This window comes from Macrobrachium nipponense, chromosome 17, assembly GCF_015104395.2.
Source record: "Macrobrachium nipponense isolate FS-2020 chromosome 17, ASM1510439v2, whole genome shotgun sequence".
NCBI classification, from domain to species: Eukaryota; Metazoa; Arthropoda; class Malacostraca; order Decapoda; family Palaemonidae; genus Macrobrachium; species Macrobrachium nipponense.
In genome coordinates this window covers 38,403,849-38,421,189 of record NC_087210.1, presented here as the reverse complement: position 1 = coordinate 38,421,189, position 17,341 = coordinate 38,403,849, and the positions used below count along the sequence as shown (strand labels likewise).

The following is a 17,341-nucleotide window of genomic DNA, read 5'->3' as shown; positions in this document are numbered from 1 at the left end:
TGTTATTTAGGAGAATATATAGTTACTAAAACCATGCTTGTTCTTTGGTTATTGTATATTAAAGGTTCAAAAGTTGAAAGGTCATATAATAAGGTTTTATATTATATATATATATATATATATATATATATATATATATATATATATATATATATATAAATATATATATATATACATACACACACACACATACAGGCAGTCCTCGGTTATCGGCAGACTCTGTTACCAGCAATGCAGTTATATGGGGCTTGTCTAGCGCCATAAAATTGGTGATTAATGGCGCCATAAAGGGCCAAGTTCCGGTTATCAGCACCATAATGGTGTTTATGGCGTGCCATAAGGATGCTTGTAGCACTGATAACTGGTTATCGGTGCCATAAGTGCCATATATAATTATTATATATATATAAATAATAATATATATATATATTAATATATATATATATATATATAATATACAAATAGATATACGATAACGAATATAGATTAGATATAGAAATATTAAGGATATATATATAGACACACACACACACACACAGTAGAGCCCGGCTCACGACTGTATTAGAACTCGACATAATCGGATTTCGCCACTAAATTTCCAATAAACTTTGTGTGTGTTCAAACAAACAACCAGATTCCGACCCCCATACCATATGAAGTTTGTGTTTGTAAACAAAACTGTTTCTGCCAGCCGCCGGTAGTTAGCATCATCCAGTGTTACCAAATGTAGCATAAATTATTGTTTTTAAGAATAATTTGACCCAAAAATTGGAGCTTAGCATAAAATCTATCATACTTAGGGTTCTAGTACAATTTTAGAATGTATTTTCACTAAAATTTTAAATAAAATGCAGAAAATTCCTCAATTTCATACACAGCTATAGGAATATATGTATCTTCATAGTGAAATTTCCTCAAAAGCAGCACTAACAAATGAGTTGATTGCCAAGTTTGAACCCAACTAAGGAATGTTAAATTTTGCGAATATAAATACCCACAGTGGCATGACAAACCATCAGTAAAGTGTGAATAGTTTTTTCTTCCTGAGTAAATTCTGATTTTTACCTTTTTTAAGCTTTATTTTTTCAGTAGTTATCAAAATTTTAATTATGTCTGAAGTGATTTTCAAACAATTTTCAAGTATTTATTCATTGCGTATGTGATCTGTTAAAGAAAAATGGTGTTTCAGTGGCATGATAATGATCAGTAATAAGTATGTTTTTCTTCTTGAGTAGAGACTGGTTTGTTTGTTTTCCTTTATTTTTTTAGTTTTAATTTATCAGTAGATATCAAGATATTATATTTGAAGTAATTTTCGCACATTTTTCAAGTATTTATTAATTGTGTATGTAGGCTACGACAGTAAACCTGTTAATGTTGTCCAGGGCCGGTGCTAGGAACTGAGTGCACAATTCAAGCTTCCTCTCTCCCTCAAAACTCCTACACTTCTTTAGCCCTTCTTAAATGCAAAGTACGAGGTACCATACACAAAGACCTCTAAGAATTTGCTTTGAAGGATTTAGAGCAAAACAAACCGTAGTGGAGGTTGTTCATTGCTGGCAGGTGTATCATGAGACAAAAAACACTACTGCTGGCTATCTATGTTCAAACATTTGGATATTGTTAATCTCTGAAATAATGGAAAAGTGTTTACACGGCATCTCACATTTTCCTTCTTCAAAATGTTTCCACCATTCCCAACTCCAAATTAAACCTTAAGTTTTGTCTATCCTCTCCTCTATATGAAAGTGATGAGCGAAAAAAAAGACTTAATCAAGCACCCTTGCTTGCTTATTTTTTTAGGCATAGACCTAGTCTAAAAACAATGCTCACACAAGAGGCGTGCGATTTGGTAGCAAATTCAATACATATTTAAGTGTTAGGTTTGGAGTGAAGGCAATATTACGTAAGTAGGTTACATGTGCAGTTCTATAGCGAATGGTATCTTAAAGCTTTGTTAAGCTTGCTGGTAAAGAAGAGGTTAGCCATAGCTTAAATCAGAGAAGCCACTATGGTATATATGTGCGTAGTAATTAAGAAATTAAGACGATTCTTTTATGTCTACCGTAATAAGTCAATGTTTACGTGTGAGATTTGGTAGTGAAACCACTATTACATACGTAACATGTCCGGTTCGGTAGCAGCTTTTTAAGTGTGCCAGTAAAGAAGAAGTTAGCCTTAGCTTAACTCAGAAGCTGCTATTATATACATAATAATTATAGAAATTAAGTAGATTCTTTTATGTCTGCCATAAAAATATGTCAATGTTTACGTGTGAGATTTGGTAGTGAAACCACTGTTACATACATAACGCGTGCGGTTCGGCAGCGAATGCAATCTTTATGCTTTGTTAAGCTTGCTGGTAAAGAGGAGGTTAGCCTTAGCTTAAATCAGAGAAGCCGCTATGGTATACGTAGTAGTTATAGAAATTAAGATTCTTTTATGTCTACTGTAAAAATACATCAATGTTTATGTATGAGATTTGGTAGTGAAACCACTGTTACATATGTAACATGTCCGGTTTGGCAGAGAACGCAATCTTTAAGCTTTGTTAAGCTTGCTGGTAAAGAGGAGGTTAGCCTTAGCTTAAATCAGAGAAGCCGCTATGGTATACGTAGAAGTTATAGAAGTTAAGAAGATTCTTTTATGTCTACTGTAAAAAAATGTCAATGTTTACGTATGAGATTTGGTAGTGAAACCGCTGTTACATACGTAATGTGTGCGGTTCGGCAGCGAACGCAATCTTTAAGCTTTGTTAAGCTTGCTGGTAAAGGAGGTGGTTAGCCTTCGCATAAATCAGAGAAGCCGCTACGGTATACATAGTACTAGTTATATAAATTAAGACAATTCTTTTATGACTACTGTAAAAGTGCGTCAATGTTTACATATGAGATTTGATAGTGACACCAGTTTACTGTGTGCACAGTAACAAACACAGTCTTTATGCTTGGTTTCTAAGCGTCCTCGTAAAGAAGAGGTTAGCCTGATATTAAACTCAAGAGAAGCTGGTACATAATGTTATAGTAATTATAGAAATTAAGAAGATTCTTTTACTTATACGTGCGTATATATGTACCATAATTATTTTCAAAGTCCAATAAGCTTGAAACCAGCTGATATCTGACAAAAATTTGCCATTATAGAAGACGTACCTTTTTATAAGGATTTTTTTTAAACAAAACTGTTAGTATCATAACATTTTCTGAAAGATAATTTTAAAATGATTTTGTATACAGTATTACAGTCGACTGCATATAAGATTTACCATAAATTAATACTGAATGTAAACGATTCTAGTCTTACAGCAATGATATGGTTTGTTTACTACCATAGTCCTACTATAAGCCACCAGCCACCAGGGCTGCGCTATGGTTTGTTTACATCCTTTCATGCCACAGCCTGCCAACATAATGTAGGCAATTTTTCATAAGTTTTTGATTAAAATAAATTGGGTTTAATCTTAATAAGTTTATTAATTTACTGTAATAATTAGACCTGTTTTTCAATGTTTTATTATGTCAGCAACACGTTTTATGCCTACCCACTACGCTACATTCTACTTACTAGTTACCTAGGTAGCCTATGGCGCTCGGTCAACAATCAGTTGGACATAGGCCAGTTTTCTTTTATACTGCATATTATACATTTAAAACTATAAATATACATTTAATATGACATTTATTTAACTCATAATTTATTTAGTTGTAATTTACATGTAATGTATTGTATAAAAAGGCAAGGTTAGGGTAATAACTGGTGGTCAGGAACGGATTAATCCATTTTCAGTTATTTCTTATGGGAAAACTTGATTCAGATCTCTAAATAATCGTATTTCAATGCTTCTTCTGGAACAGATTAGCATCGAGATCCGAGGCTCTACTGTATGTATGTATATGTGATAATATATAATATCTCTATATATATATATATATATATATATATATATATCTATATATATATATATATATATATATATTATATATATATATATATATATATATATATATATATATATATATATATATGTATATATATATATATAAAAAAAAAAGATGCTAAAAAATCACTGTAGATGGACGTGACTTCATAAATAAGCGAATACCACAGGAAAATAATAGTCAGAAATCCAAGCGCTTTCGTCTTTACTCAGACATCATCAAGGACTTAACTCCTTGAAGATGTCTGTGTAAAGATGAAAGCGCTTGGATTTCTGACTATTATTTTCCTGAGGTATTCGCTATATATATATATATATATATATATATATATATATATATATATATATATATATATATATATATATATATATATATATATATATATGTGTCATATCACATTATCCGTGATTCATATACATACATCGAGCTACCATGTCCTTTAATATCTAATTTGCTCTACCTCAGAATTAATATATTTGCATATATGCTTAACCAAAGGGAATTTTTTTCTCATAATAGATTTGCCTGGTACTGGGCGCGAACCCAAAAAGACATTCAAATCCAGGAAACGTCAGTGAAGCTTTTTTTTCTTTTTACCAGGCAAATCTATTATTGAGAAAAAAATTCCCCTTCGGTTAAGCATATATAAAAATATATTAATTCCGAGGTAGAGCAAATTAGATATTAAAGGACATGGATGTATGTATATGAATCACGGTAATGTGATATGACATATATAAATATATATATATATATATATATATATATATATATATATATATATATATATATATATATTATAGTTTATGGTTACTTAATAATTATTTGAAATGAGTACATGCAATACATTTAACATAAAAAATTGTGAATTAGATATCATAAAATAAAAAATAAATCACTGCTATCATCAAAGCCAACAAATACATATTTTCTAGAATTCTTCTTCTGCTTTGATATTACGTATGTGTTTCATTATAGGTGTCAGTAACTCGGTATCTCCATTAGGTAAAGATAGAATAAAGAATAGAAATGAATGGTTATTATACTGTTTGGTAGTTTCATTAGTTGAAGAGAGATAATGAAAATTTCTGGCTTATTGTGTGCTAGGAAAAGTGATTGCTTGGCGATCGTTCGGTACTCGTAAATGCTGAATGTAAACAAAAGGTGGGAAGGTTTTTTTTGTTTGTTTGTGTATTATAGTTAATGATTAACTAATAATTATTTTAAATGAGTACATACTGATTATTTATACATTTTATTGGCATATTCTAAGTTTTTAGCTTCTTAGGTTTAGATGTCAGAATCATAGACTAGACCTATACAGTAGCAACTGCTAACATAGGCTAGGCTTATTGCTAAGGGACATATGCTAGTCCTAATATATGCAGTAAAAATGGGGTTGAAAATTACATACAGTTGAATATTACTCAAGTATGTACAGTATTTTGCCTTTTTGGAGTCATATTTCTTTCGTCTGATCGGCTTGTAACCCTAGAACATGTGCTGTAAGCCTGGAAATATAATTTACTGGGGTGTTTTTGTAGGGCTTGGAATGGATTAAGCATTTTACATGTAAAATGCGGTTCTAGATACGAAAAGCTCATGATACGAAGGCTGCCTTGAAAAGGATTAATTTCCGTATGTCGAGGTACCACTGTATATATATAATATATTATATATATTAATTATTATATATATATATATATATATATATAATATATATATATATATTATATATATATCATATATATATATAATATATATATAATATATATATATATAATATATCCTATATATATATATATATATATATATATCTATATATATATATATATATATATATACAGGCAGCCTGTGGTTAACAGCACAATCACTTAACAGCGAATCGGTTTTACGGCTGTCATCAAAAATATTCATTAAAAAATAAGGTATTTTTATGGCACAATTTTCGGTTAACAAAGCCGCTAGCGTTGTTAATGTTTAATGAGTACATACATTTGTAGAAATACCATACAAACCATAAAGGTTATGCAAATGATATTAAATTTTTTTTAATGAGAGTTAGTACATAGGTACTATTAGGGTATACTATATGCCCCTGACACTGTTCTATGACGAAAATATATTATGTATAGGGTATTTTTACTTCTGCACATAAATATGATACAAAGGCAGCTTTTGAAACTGCCCTCCATGTTATCAGAGGATGTTTTTTCATGTTCGTTCTTGTAAGCCACCGCCTGCCGTTCTTCCAAAAATATAGTTAAAAAAGTGCAAATTTAGCGATCGATGTGTTGATTTTATAAATGTTCATGCTTTTATGTTTAAAATGTGCATGAAAATATATTATGTATAGGGTATTTTTATTTTTGTAAAAAAATTATACATATTAGGGCAGCTTTTGTAACTGCCCTGCACGTTATCATAGGATGTTTTTTCATGTTCATTCTTGTCCGCCTCTGTTTTGCAAAATGCATTTACAAAGACTTCACGTGATTATATTTTATTAATTTGGGAGCAAATTAAAACTCATTTTGCTAATGAAACTTCATCTTTTTGTTATAAGTTTTCATGCTTTTATGTTTAAAATGTGAATGAAAAATGTATTACAGGATATTTATTTTGTACATAAATATGATACACTGGAAGTATGCATGTCCATTTGAAGTCTTTGTAACAGCCCTACACATGATGAAGAGAATAGGTTGTTCAGTTGCGCCCGAATAATAAAATTTAAATTTAAATTATTGAATCACGTTTTTATAATAAATTATATTCACAATTGTTGCATAAATTGATTTTAAGACAAAACTTGCATATGCATTTGATTTTGGTTCCTAATGCTAGTCACCCCATAAGATCCTGCTCTCATATTGGTCAGCATCTACTCCTTGTGCTCTATGTATTCTGTTGGTAAAAGGATGCTGTAAATTGAAAAAGTTATTCATGCAATACATTTAATAATAAAAAAAAAAAAAAACATTTGGTAAAGATAGGATAAAGAATAGGAATGAATGGTTATTATAACGTTTGGTAGTTTCAGTAGTTGAAGAGAGATAATGAAAATTTGATTACTGTACGTACTGTGTGCTAGGTGAAAGTGGTTGCTTGGCGATTGTTCAGTAATCGTAAGTCCTGAACGTTAACAGAAGTTTGGAATCTTTTTTTTTTTTTTATTGTTTATTATAGTTAATGGTTACTTAATAATTATTTGAAATGAGTACATGCAACACATTTAATACAAAAAATTGTGAATTAGATATCATAAAATATAAAATAAATTACACTGCTATCATCGAAGCCAACAAATACGTATTTTCTAGAATTCTTCTTCTGTTTTAATATTACGTAAATGTTTCATTATAGCTGTCAGTAACTCGGTATCTCCATTAGGTAAAGATATAATAAAGAATAGAAATGAATGGTTATCATACTGTTTGGTAGTTTCATTAGTTGAAGAGAGATAATGAAAATTTCTGGCTTACTGTGTGCTAGGAAAAGTGATTGCTTGGCAATCGTTCGGTACTCATAAGTGCTGAATGTAAACAAAAGGTGGGAAGGTATTTTTTTGTTTGTTTGTGTATTATAAAGTGGGCGCTGAAAGCCTTTGCACCCCTGAAGGGTGCGTAGACTTTCAGCGTTTTAAAGAATACTTCATATCAGTCACGGAAAATGCCCGAGAGAAAAAATGACTAATTGGCACCTTTTATTGTTTCCACTGTGTCCTTGATTAAGGAAACAATAACTGATCAGTAGCCCATTAGCCGTGGTGTAAGTCAGATTGTTTTGCTGGCACTCCTGTCAGGATTTGTTTGTCTCGCGGTGTTGCCCTTGTGTTGCCATTCCCTATGTCTTTATGCGTAATGCTGGGTCCTTATACTTCTAGGGATGATCGTGTAAGGGTCATTCAGTGTTTTGAATTAGGGTTAAATACCACTGAAATTGTGTGGCAGACGGATTTGAAGCGTCGAACAGTTCAGAACATTGTCGCGAGGTACAAGGCGTCAGGGAAGAGAGAGGTACCTCTTCCCGCCAAGAAGTCTGGGAGGCCCCCGTTGGTGTCTGAACGATCTATTTCGCTACTGAGAAGGGAAGCAGAGCTTAATCCTTCACACATCGCTCGTCAATTCAGGGAAGAAAACCCTGAAATTTTAGGAGTGTAAAGTACGTACTTTACAGACGTACTTGTCACGCAAGTTGGGATTCAAGTGTTGTGGCTCCTAAGAAGAGCAAGCTAACTGACGCCCATATTAAGAAACGAAAGGTTTTTTTTTTCATAGGTTTGGTAAATGGGACATTAATAACTGGAAAAAAGTGTTGTTCACTGACGAATCCACATTCCATTGCTCTGCAAGCACCTCGACGAAAGTTTGGCGAAGTCCCCGCCTTAACAAGTGCAGTGACAAACTTATTCGTCCTCGTGAAAAGTTTCCCAAAACTTTGATGGTATGGGGTTCTATGGGTTATGAGGGAGTTGGGGAATTGTATATAGTATTTGAAAATAATGAAAGAGTGAACCAGCACATTTATTACGTTGTGCTAAATGAATATTTAGAGGGGAGCTTTGAGAAGACAGGTGCTTCGATTCTTCAGCAAGACGGCGACGGTGCCACACGACGCCATTGATTATGAACTGGTTGCAGGATTGTGGTGTGGAGCTTTTAACCCTCTTACGCCGAAGCCCTAAAAATCAAAACCTCTCCCGTATGCCGGGGCCGGTTTGGAGTGAGCGCGGAAGTGGAAAAAATAATTTTTTCAAAAAATCACAGCGCGCTTAGTTTTGAAGATTAAGAGTTCATTTTTGGCTCCTTTTTTTATCATTGCCTGAAGTTTAGTATGCAACCATCAGAAATGAAAAATAATATCATTATCATATGTAAATAATGCGATATATGGTCGTGAAAAAAAAAAATTCATACATAATTGTATTCAAATCACGCTGTGCAAAAAACGGTCAAAGCTAAAGTTATTTTTTTTTCGTTGTATTGTACACTAAATTTCAATAATTTTGATATATAATACATTGTAAAACAATAAAAGCAACACCGGAAAAATATTATCACAAAATGATGTACGAATTTGTAACACGCGGACGTAAAAAAATGCTTTTTTCAAAAATTCACCGTAAATCTAAATATTGTTCTAGAGACTTCCAACTTGTTTCAAAATGAAGACAAATGATTGAATATTACGATACTGTAAGAGTTTTAGATTAGAATTGCAGATTTCGACCATTTCGGACGAGTTAAAGTTGACCGAATGTCAAAATTTATATATATATATATTTTTTTATATGCACATATTTCGGAGATGGGAAAAGCTACAACCTTCAATTATTTTTTATTGTATTCTTCATGAATTTGCGCACATTTTGATATATGAAACTCTATAAAAAGGCTAATATGAAAAGGAGCAAATATTAGGATAATGCGATGTACGCATTTCGGAGACTTGCGGCCGCGAATCGGCGCGCGGAGGGAAGTTCAATATATTTTTCAAAAATTCACCATAAATCACAATATTGTTCTAGAGACTTCAAAATTTATTTCAAAATGAAGATAAATCACTGAATATTACTAGGCCATAAGAGTTTTAGCTTACAATTGCATTTTTCAACTATTTCGGTAGAGTCAAATTTGACCAAACGTGTTTTTTTTCTATTTATCGTGATTTATATGTAAATATTTGGAAAACAGAGAAAAGCTGCAACCTGCAATCAATTTTAGTTGTATTCTACATGAAATTGCACACATTTTCATATATAAAACTTTATGTAACAGCTAATTTTAATTGGTGCAAACATTTCGACAATCGCACAAAAAAAATTCTGATTTTTTCGGAAGAGTTACCGCGCGGACGTAAGGAAATTTTTTTTTTTTTTTTTTTTTCATAATTCACCATAAATCGAAATATTGTGCTAGAGACTTCCAAGTTCCTGCAAAATGAAGGTAAATGATTGAATATTACTAGAATATAAGTTTTACCTTACAATTGCGTTTCTCGACCATTTCGGTAGAGTCAAAGTTGACCGAAGGTTGAAATTTTTGCACTTATCGTTATTTATATGAAAATATTTCAAAACTGATAAAAGCTACAATCATGAGTATTTTTTGTTGTATTCTACATGAAATTGCACACATTTTCATATATAATACTTCATGTAAAGGATAATTTAAAATGGTGCAAAAATTATGTCAAAGTGACAAAATAATTTTTGAGATGTGTCACTGATACTTTTTAGTGCGATAAGAAAGAAATTCACGTTTGCGTGCCTGCGTAGCGATTGTAAACAAAACAATGCCTTGATCCGTGAACTCCCAGCATCTCCCAAGGCGCGTGATTCAAAAGTTTTCGGCTGGTAGGCCTATAAGTATTTTTCCGCGAATTTAAAAAAAAACTTTTTTGAGTCGACGTATGATACGTCTATTCGGCATACGGGAGACATTTTGACTCGACGTTTAATACGTCCATTTGGCGTAAGAGGGTTAAGTGACTGGTCCCCTAATTCCCCTGACTTTAGTCCCATTGAAAATCTGTGGTTGATCATTAAAGAACGTTTGCAGAAGGTTGACTGCTCCAATATCGAGAAACTCAAAGCCGCCACCATCGCTGCTTGGAACAGTATTGAACCAGAGATCTGTCAGCACCTCATTGAAAGAGTTCCCTGACGGCTGAAGGCAGCTAAGGAGAACAAATTTGGTGCTAACAAATACTAAAAAGTCTAAGGTAAACTGACACACCATTTCAACATCTTAACTAAATTTTTGCATTCCTTTACAGGTCGAAAAAGGTGCGTGTGTATGCGTTTGCCTAAATTTCACTGGGGTGTAAAGACTTTCGGCGCCTACTTATATATATATATATATATATATATATATATATATATATATATATATATATATATATATATATGTCTCTAGTTAATGGTGAGGGTTTCCTTTCCTGGCTGATACCAATAACCAAAAATCAGCGATAACAGCACTAATAACTGGCTTAATGACCCTGTTAACCAGAGATCGGTGCCGAAAATCCAGTTAACAGCATTGCTAAACAAGCGCCATAGATAGCTGTTAACTGTGGGGCTGCCTGTATATATAGTCCCCCTAGTTTATGACTTGGGTTCCATTCCTGTGCCAGATTGTAACACGAAAATCATTGTAAACCAAAACATCATCAAAAATCCTAAGAAAATCTTACTTTCAATGGTTTGGGTGTGTTGAAAACTATATAAAATGCATTTTAATTGCTTTTTTCATAGATATAACCTTATCATAACCTTGAAACATTGTAAACTGGGGACTGTGTGTGTGTGTGTGTGTGTGTGTGTGTGTGTGTGTGTGTGTGTGTCACAATGCCCCCTTAACTTCTCAAAACTCTATGCTCTTATTTGGATAATCTTGTCACTACAAAGTCTTGACCTCATCATGATTTTGGTATCACGGGTTCATTTCCCGCTACCAGACATCAGGATTTCTTTAAATTTCTGTGAAGTTGGAGCTCAAGGGTTTGTAGTGACAAGCGTATCCAAAAAAGAGCAAAGAATTTGAGAAGTTAAGAGGGCATTGTGGCTATTAAATTTCACCTATGTATACCTGGTAAAAATGACCAGTAGATGCTACATATATAAGACACACATATATATATTTCAAATTATGGATACAGGCAAAACTGATTGGAGTGACTATTAAGGATTTATGAACTGCAACTACGAGGTTGAAAAATAAAATGAACTAATGTACAGTATAATAATAATAAACTTATAACCAAATTATAACCAAATGAAGTGTAGCAAACAACACAGGAATTGCATGCCAAATATCTTAGCAAAACAAATTTGCATATAACTAAAACAACCAAAAGAACTTATGATGTATGTATCAGTAGTAATTCAAACCTTTTCAAGTTATATACAAACTCATGGTGTTTTAAGAGTTTGTATAAAAAGTTTAGTTTCAAAGTAATAAAGGCTAAGCATTTGCCTATTAGCTAAACAAAACATGCTCTGCTACATACACAGTTAAAATGATGGGTGGCAAATAACTAAATATGTGGCCAGCTGCTTTTTATTGGCAACGGTAACTAAAATTATAATATATATTTATGCATTTCTTGTTCAAAGACATGTTAGTGATAGAGACAAAAAGTCGGCGGCATTTAAGAACATGGGAACAGTAAATGACAAATATTTTATGTGTCAGGATTCAACATATTTATGAAAATCAATATTATCCACAATGTTCTCTATGACTGGCATGCAGTAACATTCAAAAGCCTAATAGAAGAGGAATGATGCCATTAAACTTATGTACTTAACTTACTGCAGTAATGACATACCCCTTTAAACAGTATGTAATGATAAATGTACTAATAAATTACTATTAAATGAACTATCAGCCCTGAGACTTCACTACAATAAGTTCTCTTTAAAATACAAAATAGCCACAAAGAAAATTTAACTGTTAAGTTACAAAAAAAAAATAAAATAAAATAAAAAATAAATAAAAATGAAAGAAGGGTTACAATGATAACGACAGTGACAAAACGTTACAAAAAAGGAATGAACAGAAACCCAGAGCATGTAATGCCCACTTACCAAACTGTTACACAAGTGTTCAGTGTCCTTTGCGGGCATGAAGGGCTGAACCAAAATTGAAATGAGAAATGGGATCAAAGAAATCATCATCATGATCATAAACAACATCATCATGGTTTAGGCACATGCATAGCTTCTCCCATCAAAGTCTCATAAAGGTAAAGGTGCCTTCTATCACAGTAGTTTAATAGGTTTGGGCTCAGACACACAAGGAATGCCTTTCTATGTGCCAACCCTGGCAGTTATCACTTGAATTAATTCTTATGCCAATACTACTCCTTATCACAGTGATTTTTGCAACCTTAAGATTACTAGAAGAATGTAACTAGTTTATATAGCTAAAAATATTTTTAAAGTTCATGTTCAATGTTCAGCTTTCTTGATACTCCAATTTATGGTGAATATATTGAACCAGCAAGATGTAGAATATATCAATGAAAGGCTCCCATGGTCTGTTAGACAGACATATTGGATCTACTTTATAAAAGACGCCTTTAATGGGAATAGCAACAGTCTAAAAGCAGCTGGTCTATCAAATAATCACATACAGTACTTGATTCACAGTACATCAATCACTTAAAATTTTACAGTGGAGGGGTTAAAAACATCTTTCACTGATATGACAGTCTCATACAGCTAATATAACGAGGTAGATTATCGTGCATGCTCACTATACATCTACAATAGATAACGTGTAATTGTAGGTCCTAGTATTGGAAAAAAAGTATGTGAAATACAGTACATCCAGATGATAAAAAATGTATGCAGGCACTGCAATAGCAAGGGTATACGTATAATGAATCCAAAAAAAGAGAAATGACATAAAACAAAAATAATATATATACTAGTACTATTGTTTACAGCTTTACAATAAGGACTATTTAAATTTAACAATATATAAGCTTATTTTCAACAATGTATTTTGTTTACCTTAGGAGGCAAATGTAATTAAATGGAATTACCATACCGCTATAAAGAAAATACTTTATATTTACCCGTAAAAGTCTAAGAAGACAAATTAAGATTTTAGGTTATTTATGAGGGATTAAATGGGTAGAAGTCACATGGACACTGACATAATAAGAGTTCCTACGAAGACATGTTGCCAAAACAAAAACCAAATGAGTTTAAATACAAAATAACAGTGGCACTGATCAACAATGTATTTTGTTTACCTTAGGAGGCAAGTATAATTAAACAGAATTACCATACCACAATAAAGAAAATGCTTTATATTTCCCCTTAAAAGTCTAGGAAGACAAATTAAGATTTTAGGTTATTATTTATGAGGGATTAAATGGGTAGAAGTCACATGGACACTGACATAATAAGAGTTCCTATGAAGACATGTTGCCAAAACAAAAAAACAAATGAGTAAATACAAAATAACAGTGGCAAAGATAAAAACTTAAATATTATAAAACGACAATTTTTTAAATCAATTTATTTTGAATCAATTTATATTTTCCATAGCTAACAAACTTTGGGTCTTAACAATAGGATAATCTTTTAGTGGTAGCTGGAAACCTGGTAAAAATCAAAGATTGTAAAACAAGGAATCTGTGGCATCTAGCAACTCGTGCATATACGGAGTGGATGCTTGGTTATCGAACAAGATTGTACCCCAGCAAAATATCAGTCTTTCTTCTACCGCCTTGGAGACCCTGAGTTTTACTTCACTCTCCTTTCCAAGCTGGTTTTTTAATTGTAGCCTGTGCTTTTTATTCAGGACTGAAGTTCTTTAGATGTCAACATTTTTAGCCAAGCCTTTGTTTGCCATGTTGACCTTCCTTTGGACAGATGCTTTTGCTGTAGATATGACTTTTACTCTGCATTGGGATCGCTAGCGATATGTATGATAAGCTGTCCGTCTCCTTAGAGTATTGCCTTCAGAGAGACAGGACCCCTTATTTTGGTTTAGTGTTTCATTTAGAATATGTGTATTGACATTTTGTTTTTATGTATCTTTTCACACATGTCTAAGGACTTTGTAATGTTTTAGTCCTTCAGAATGTGTGTTTTGGATGTCGGGACGATTTTTAATGGCAGACGATTGCGATCTTCCCTTCTATGTGCAGGGCCAGTCATCATGGTTTTCTCGTCTCTTTCCGTCATTTTAGTAGGATTGGGGTATGGGCAGTATGGCTCTCTTCCGTATTTCCCACCATCCTTACATATTTCAATTATTTTAGTCTCTTTCAAGATGCATTCTTCTTTCTGAGCGAGTGAGAAGTTTTTTTTAGTCTCTGAAGTTGTCAGCCCTTCTTGTCTGGAATGTGGCAGCGGAGGTGGTGTTCCAGAACGTCGGAGCCCCTCTTCTTCACGTCCATCTGACAGAGATGCCAATTCGCTTATTTTAACTTATATGTTTGTGCTGTGAACAAGTGAGAATTTGTAGCAATCCATACTCTCGGCGGTGGGTTCCTTGCTGTTTCGGAGCCCCTTCCTGCCGGACTATTCGTCGTCGTCATGCAGGGATACCAACCTTACTTTGCTTTGAACATCGTTTACCTATGATGTTCTACTGAGTATGATATAATTGTACATAATACAATTGTAATACTATTTTGTTTTACGTTTTCTACTTAAATGTTCTCTCCCTCTTTATGACTGTGATATGCTTGTGATGTCGTGAATGGGCTGTGACGTCATGAATGGACTTGTGACATCATGGGTTCTGCTATCTGATTAGTTGTCACTGCCCTGAGGGTCGACTTCCCAGATTTATCCGACGGTGGTTTTTGTTGAGGTTCATCGCTATCCGTCACCTTTACGTGTCATGGAAGGCCATTTGTCCAGTGTTGTGACATTTTCTTACTTCTCTGCCTGTGATGTCCGCTTAGTTTGCGTCTTTCCTATGTCTGTTGAGCAGTGACATGGCTTCCAACTTCATCCATGACGTCATCTCGGTCTGTTGTACCATCAGTATGGACTTCCTGGAGCCGGTTATTTGGATGGGCTATTGTATTTAGTAGTAGCTTTCCTGGAGTTTCTACTACCAAGAGGAGTGCATCGCCATTTCCTCCACAGTTGCACGTTTGTGTTCGTAAGGTTGGAAGGGAGGCTCGTGGAACGTATGAATCTATATCTTCATTTTGGTTTCGCAGTCGTCCAAGATGGCGATTGCTTGGGCATTGCTTCGGACCGGCCCCTATGGAAGCCCCGCCTTCCCAAGCACTCTTCTACATTGGCTCTCCCAAGTCCCGTGCTGCCACCTTTGTCATTGTCGACGCTCTCTGGGTTGCTCCTTATTGCTCTGCCAGTGAGGACATCGACCAGCACTGGCCTTAGAGATGTCATGACATCATTCCGGCGTCCTCTCTGCCTATGACGTCAGGTACAGTGGCCACTCATCCTCCAGTTTTGATGTCATCTTTTCCTGTTATGACATCATCTCCTCTCACTGAGCCATCAGAGGCATTGGTTCACGCGGTCTTAAAGAGGCTGGACTCTGTTTTGCGAGACAGGATTTCTGCTTTTCTATGAAGAGGAGGAGTCATAACGGAGGACCTCTTGTGTCTCTTCCCCAAATCCTGCTAGTAAGAGACCTTGTAGAGAGAGGAGTTTCACTCCTCTGTCATCGACTCCCATTGTGTCAAACGTTGGAACTTCAAGGACTTTCTAGTTTCGTCTTCCTTCTGTAAGTGAAAATTGCATCACTGTCTGCCCCCACATGACCATGTCTCTCCCATGCTCGTCCGTGTTCGGGCAAATGAGAGGAGTGTTCGAAGGTCATCTCTGGTCTGTGTATGTGGTTTTTCACTCTTCCACATACTTGACCATTGCTTGTCCACATACAGGATTAAGCGATTCTTCTCTCTGATGTCCCAAGTTGTATCGCTCCACATGACACGAACTTGTACAGGTGTCATCTCTGGTCTGTATGTGGTTCATCACTCGTCCATATACTTAACCATCACTTGTCCATGTACATGAGTAAGTGATCTTCTCACTGATGTTCCGGATTGTATCACTCCTCATAACACGAATGTGTAAGGGTTTCATCACTGGTCCGTGCATGTGATTCATCGCTCGGCCATGTACTTGACCATCGCTTGTCCGTGTTCATGAGAGACAGATCTCACTGATGTCCCAACTTGTATTGGATTCATGACACAAGCCTGTACGAGGGTCATCACTGGTCTGTGCACAGTTCATCACTCATCCACGTACTTGACCATTGCTGTCCATGTGCATGATTCAACACATATCCAGCTACTTGATATGCCCTTTCATGGACGTGTAGTGCCATGTCCTTACACCAATGTCCACTTCCTATTAAAACCAACTTACTAGTAAAATTGCAAAATGATAAAACACATTTCACTTATAGTAATTACAAATAAGTAACATTATTATTATTATATTAAAGTAGCCTAACTAGACCACTGAGCTGACTTTCAGCTCTCAGGGCTGGCCCGAAGGATTAGAATAAAATACCAGGTCTGGGTCAGCGGCCACACACTGGGACCAAATAGGTCATTCAGCATGATGATAAATGAATGAAAATCAAATTAAAAACTGCACAAAGCCATATGGTCTCAACTGGAATGCACACAATAAATACATTTATTCGTGTTTCCATGAACACACTAAAAAAGGTATCTTAAAATTCCAAATAAGTAAAGTAACGTTTTAAAATTCATTCAACACTCTAAAGGTTTTGGTGCTTTTATTATTTACTTATTTTCATATCTTATTAATTAAATCACAGTTCCTCATAAACATCAAAATTGGAACTGAAAATGCAAAAGATTCTGATAAAATTTCCTTTATTAATTAATTTTCAAAAGTTGACAGTCGCTGCTGG

The 17,341-nt window shown here is 34.2% G+C and overlaps 1 protein-coding gene across 1 annotated transcript in view; it reads right to left on the bottom strand.

The window, feature by feature from the left end:
• LOC135196182 (septin-7-like) overlaps positions 1 to 17,341 on the bottom strand; it is a gene marked incomplete in the record, with an annotated part of 398,771 nt that overhangs the window by 22,320 nt on the left and 359,110 nt on the right. Inside the window, 1 exon segment of the mRNA XM_064222767.1 lies at positions 12,532 to 12,576. Within this exon segment, the coding sequence (XP_064078837.1) occupies positions 12,532 to 12,576 (45 nt within the window).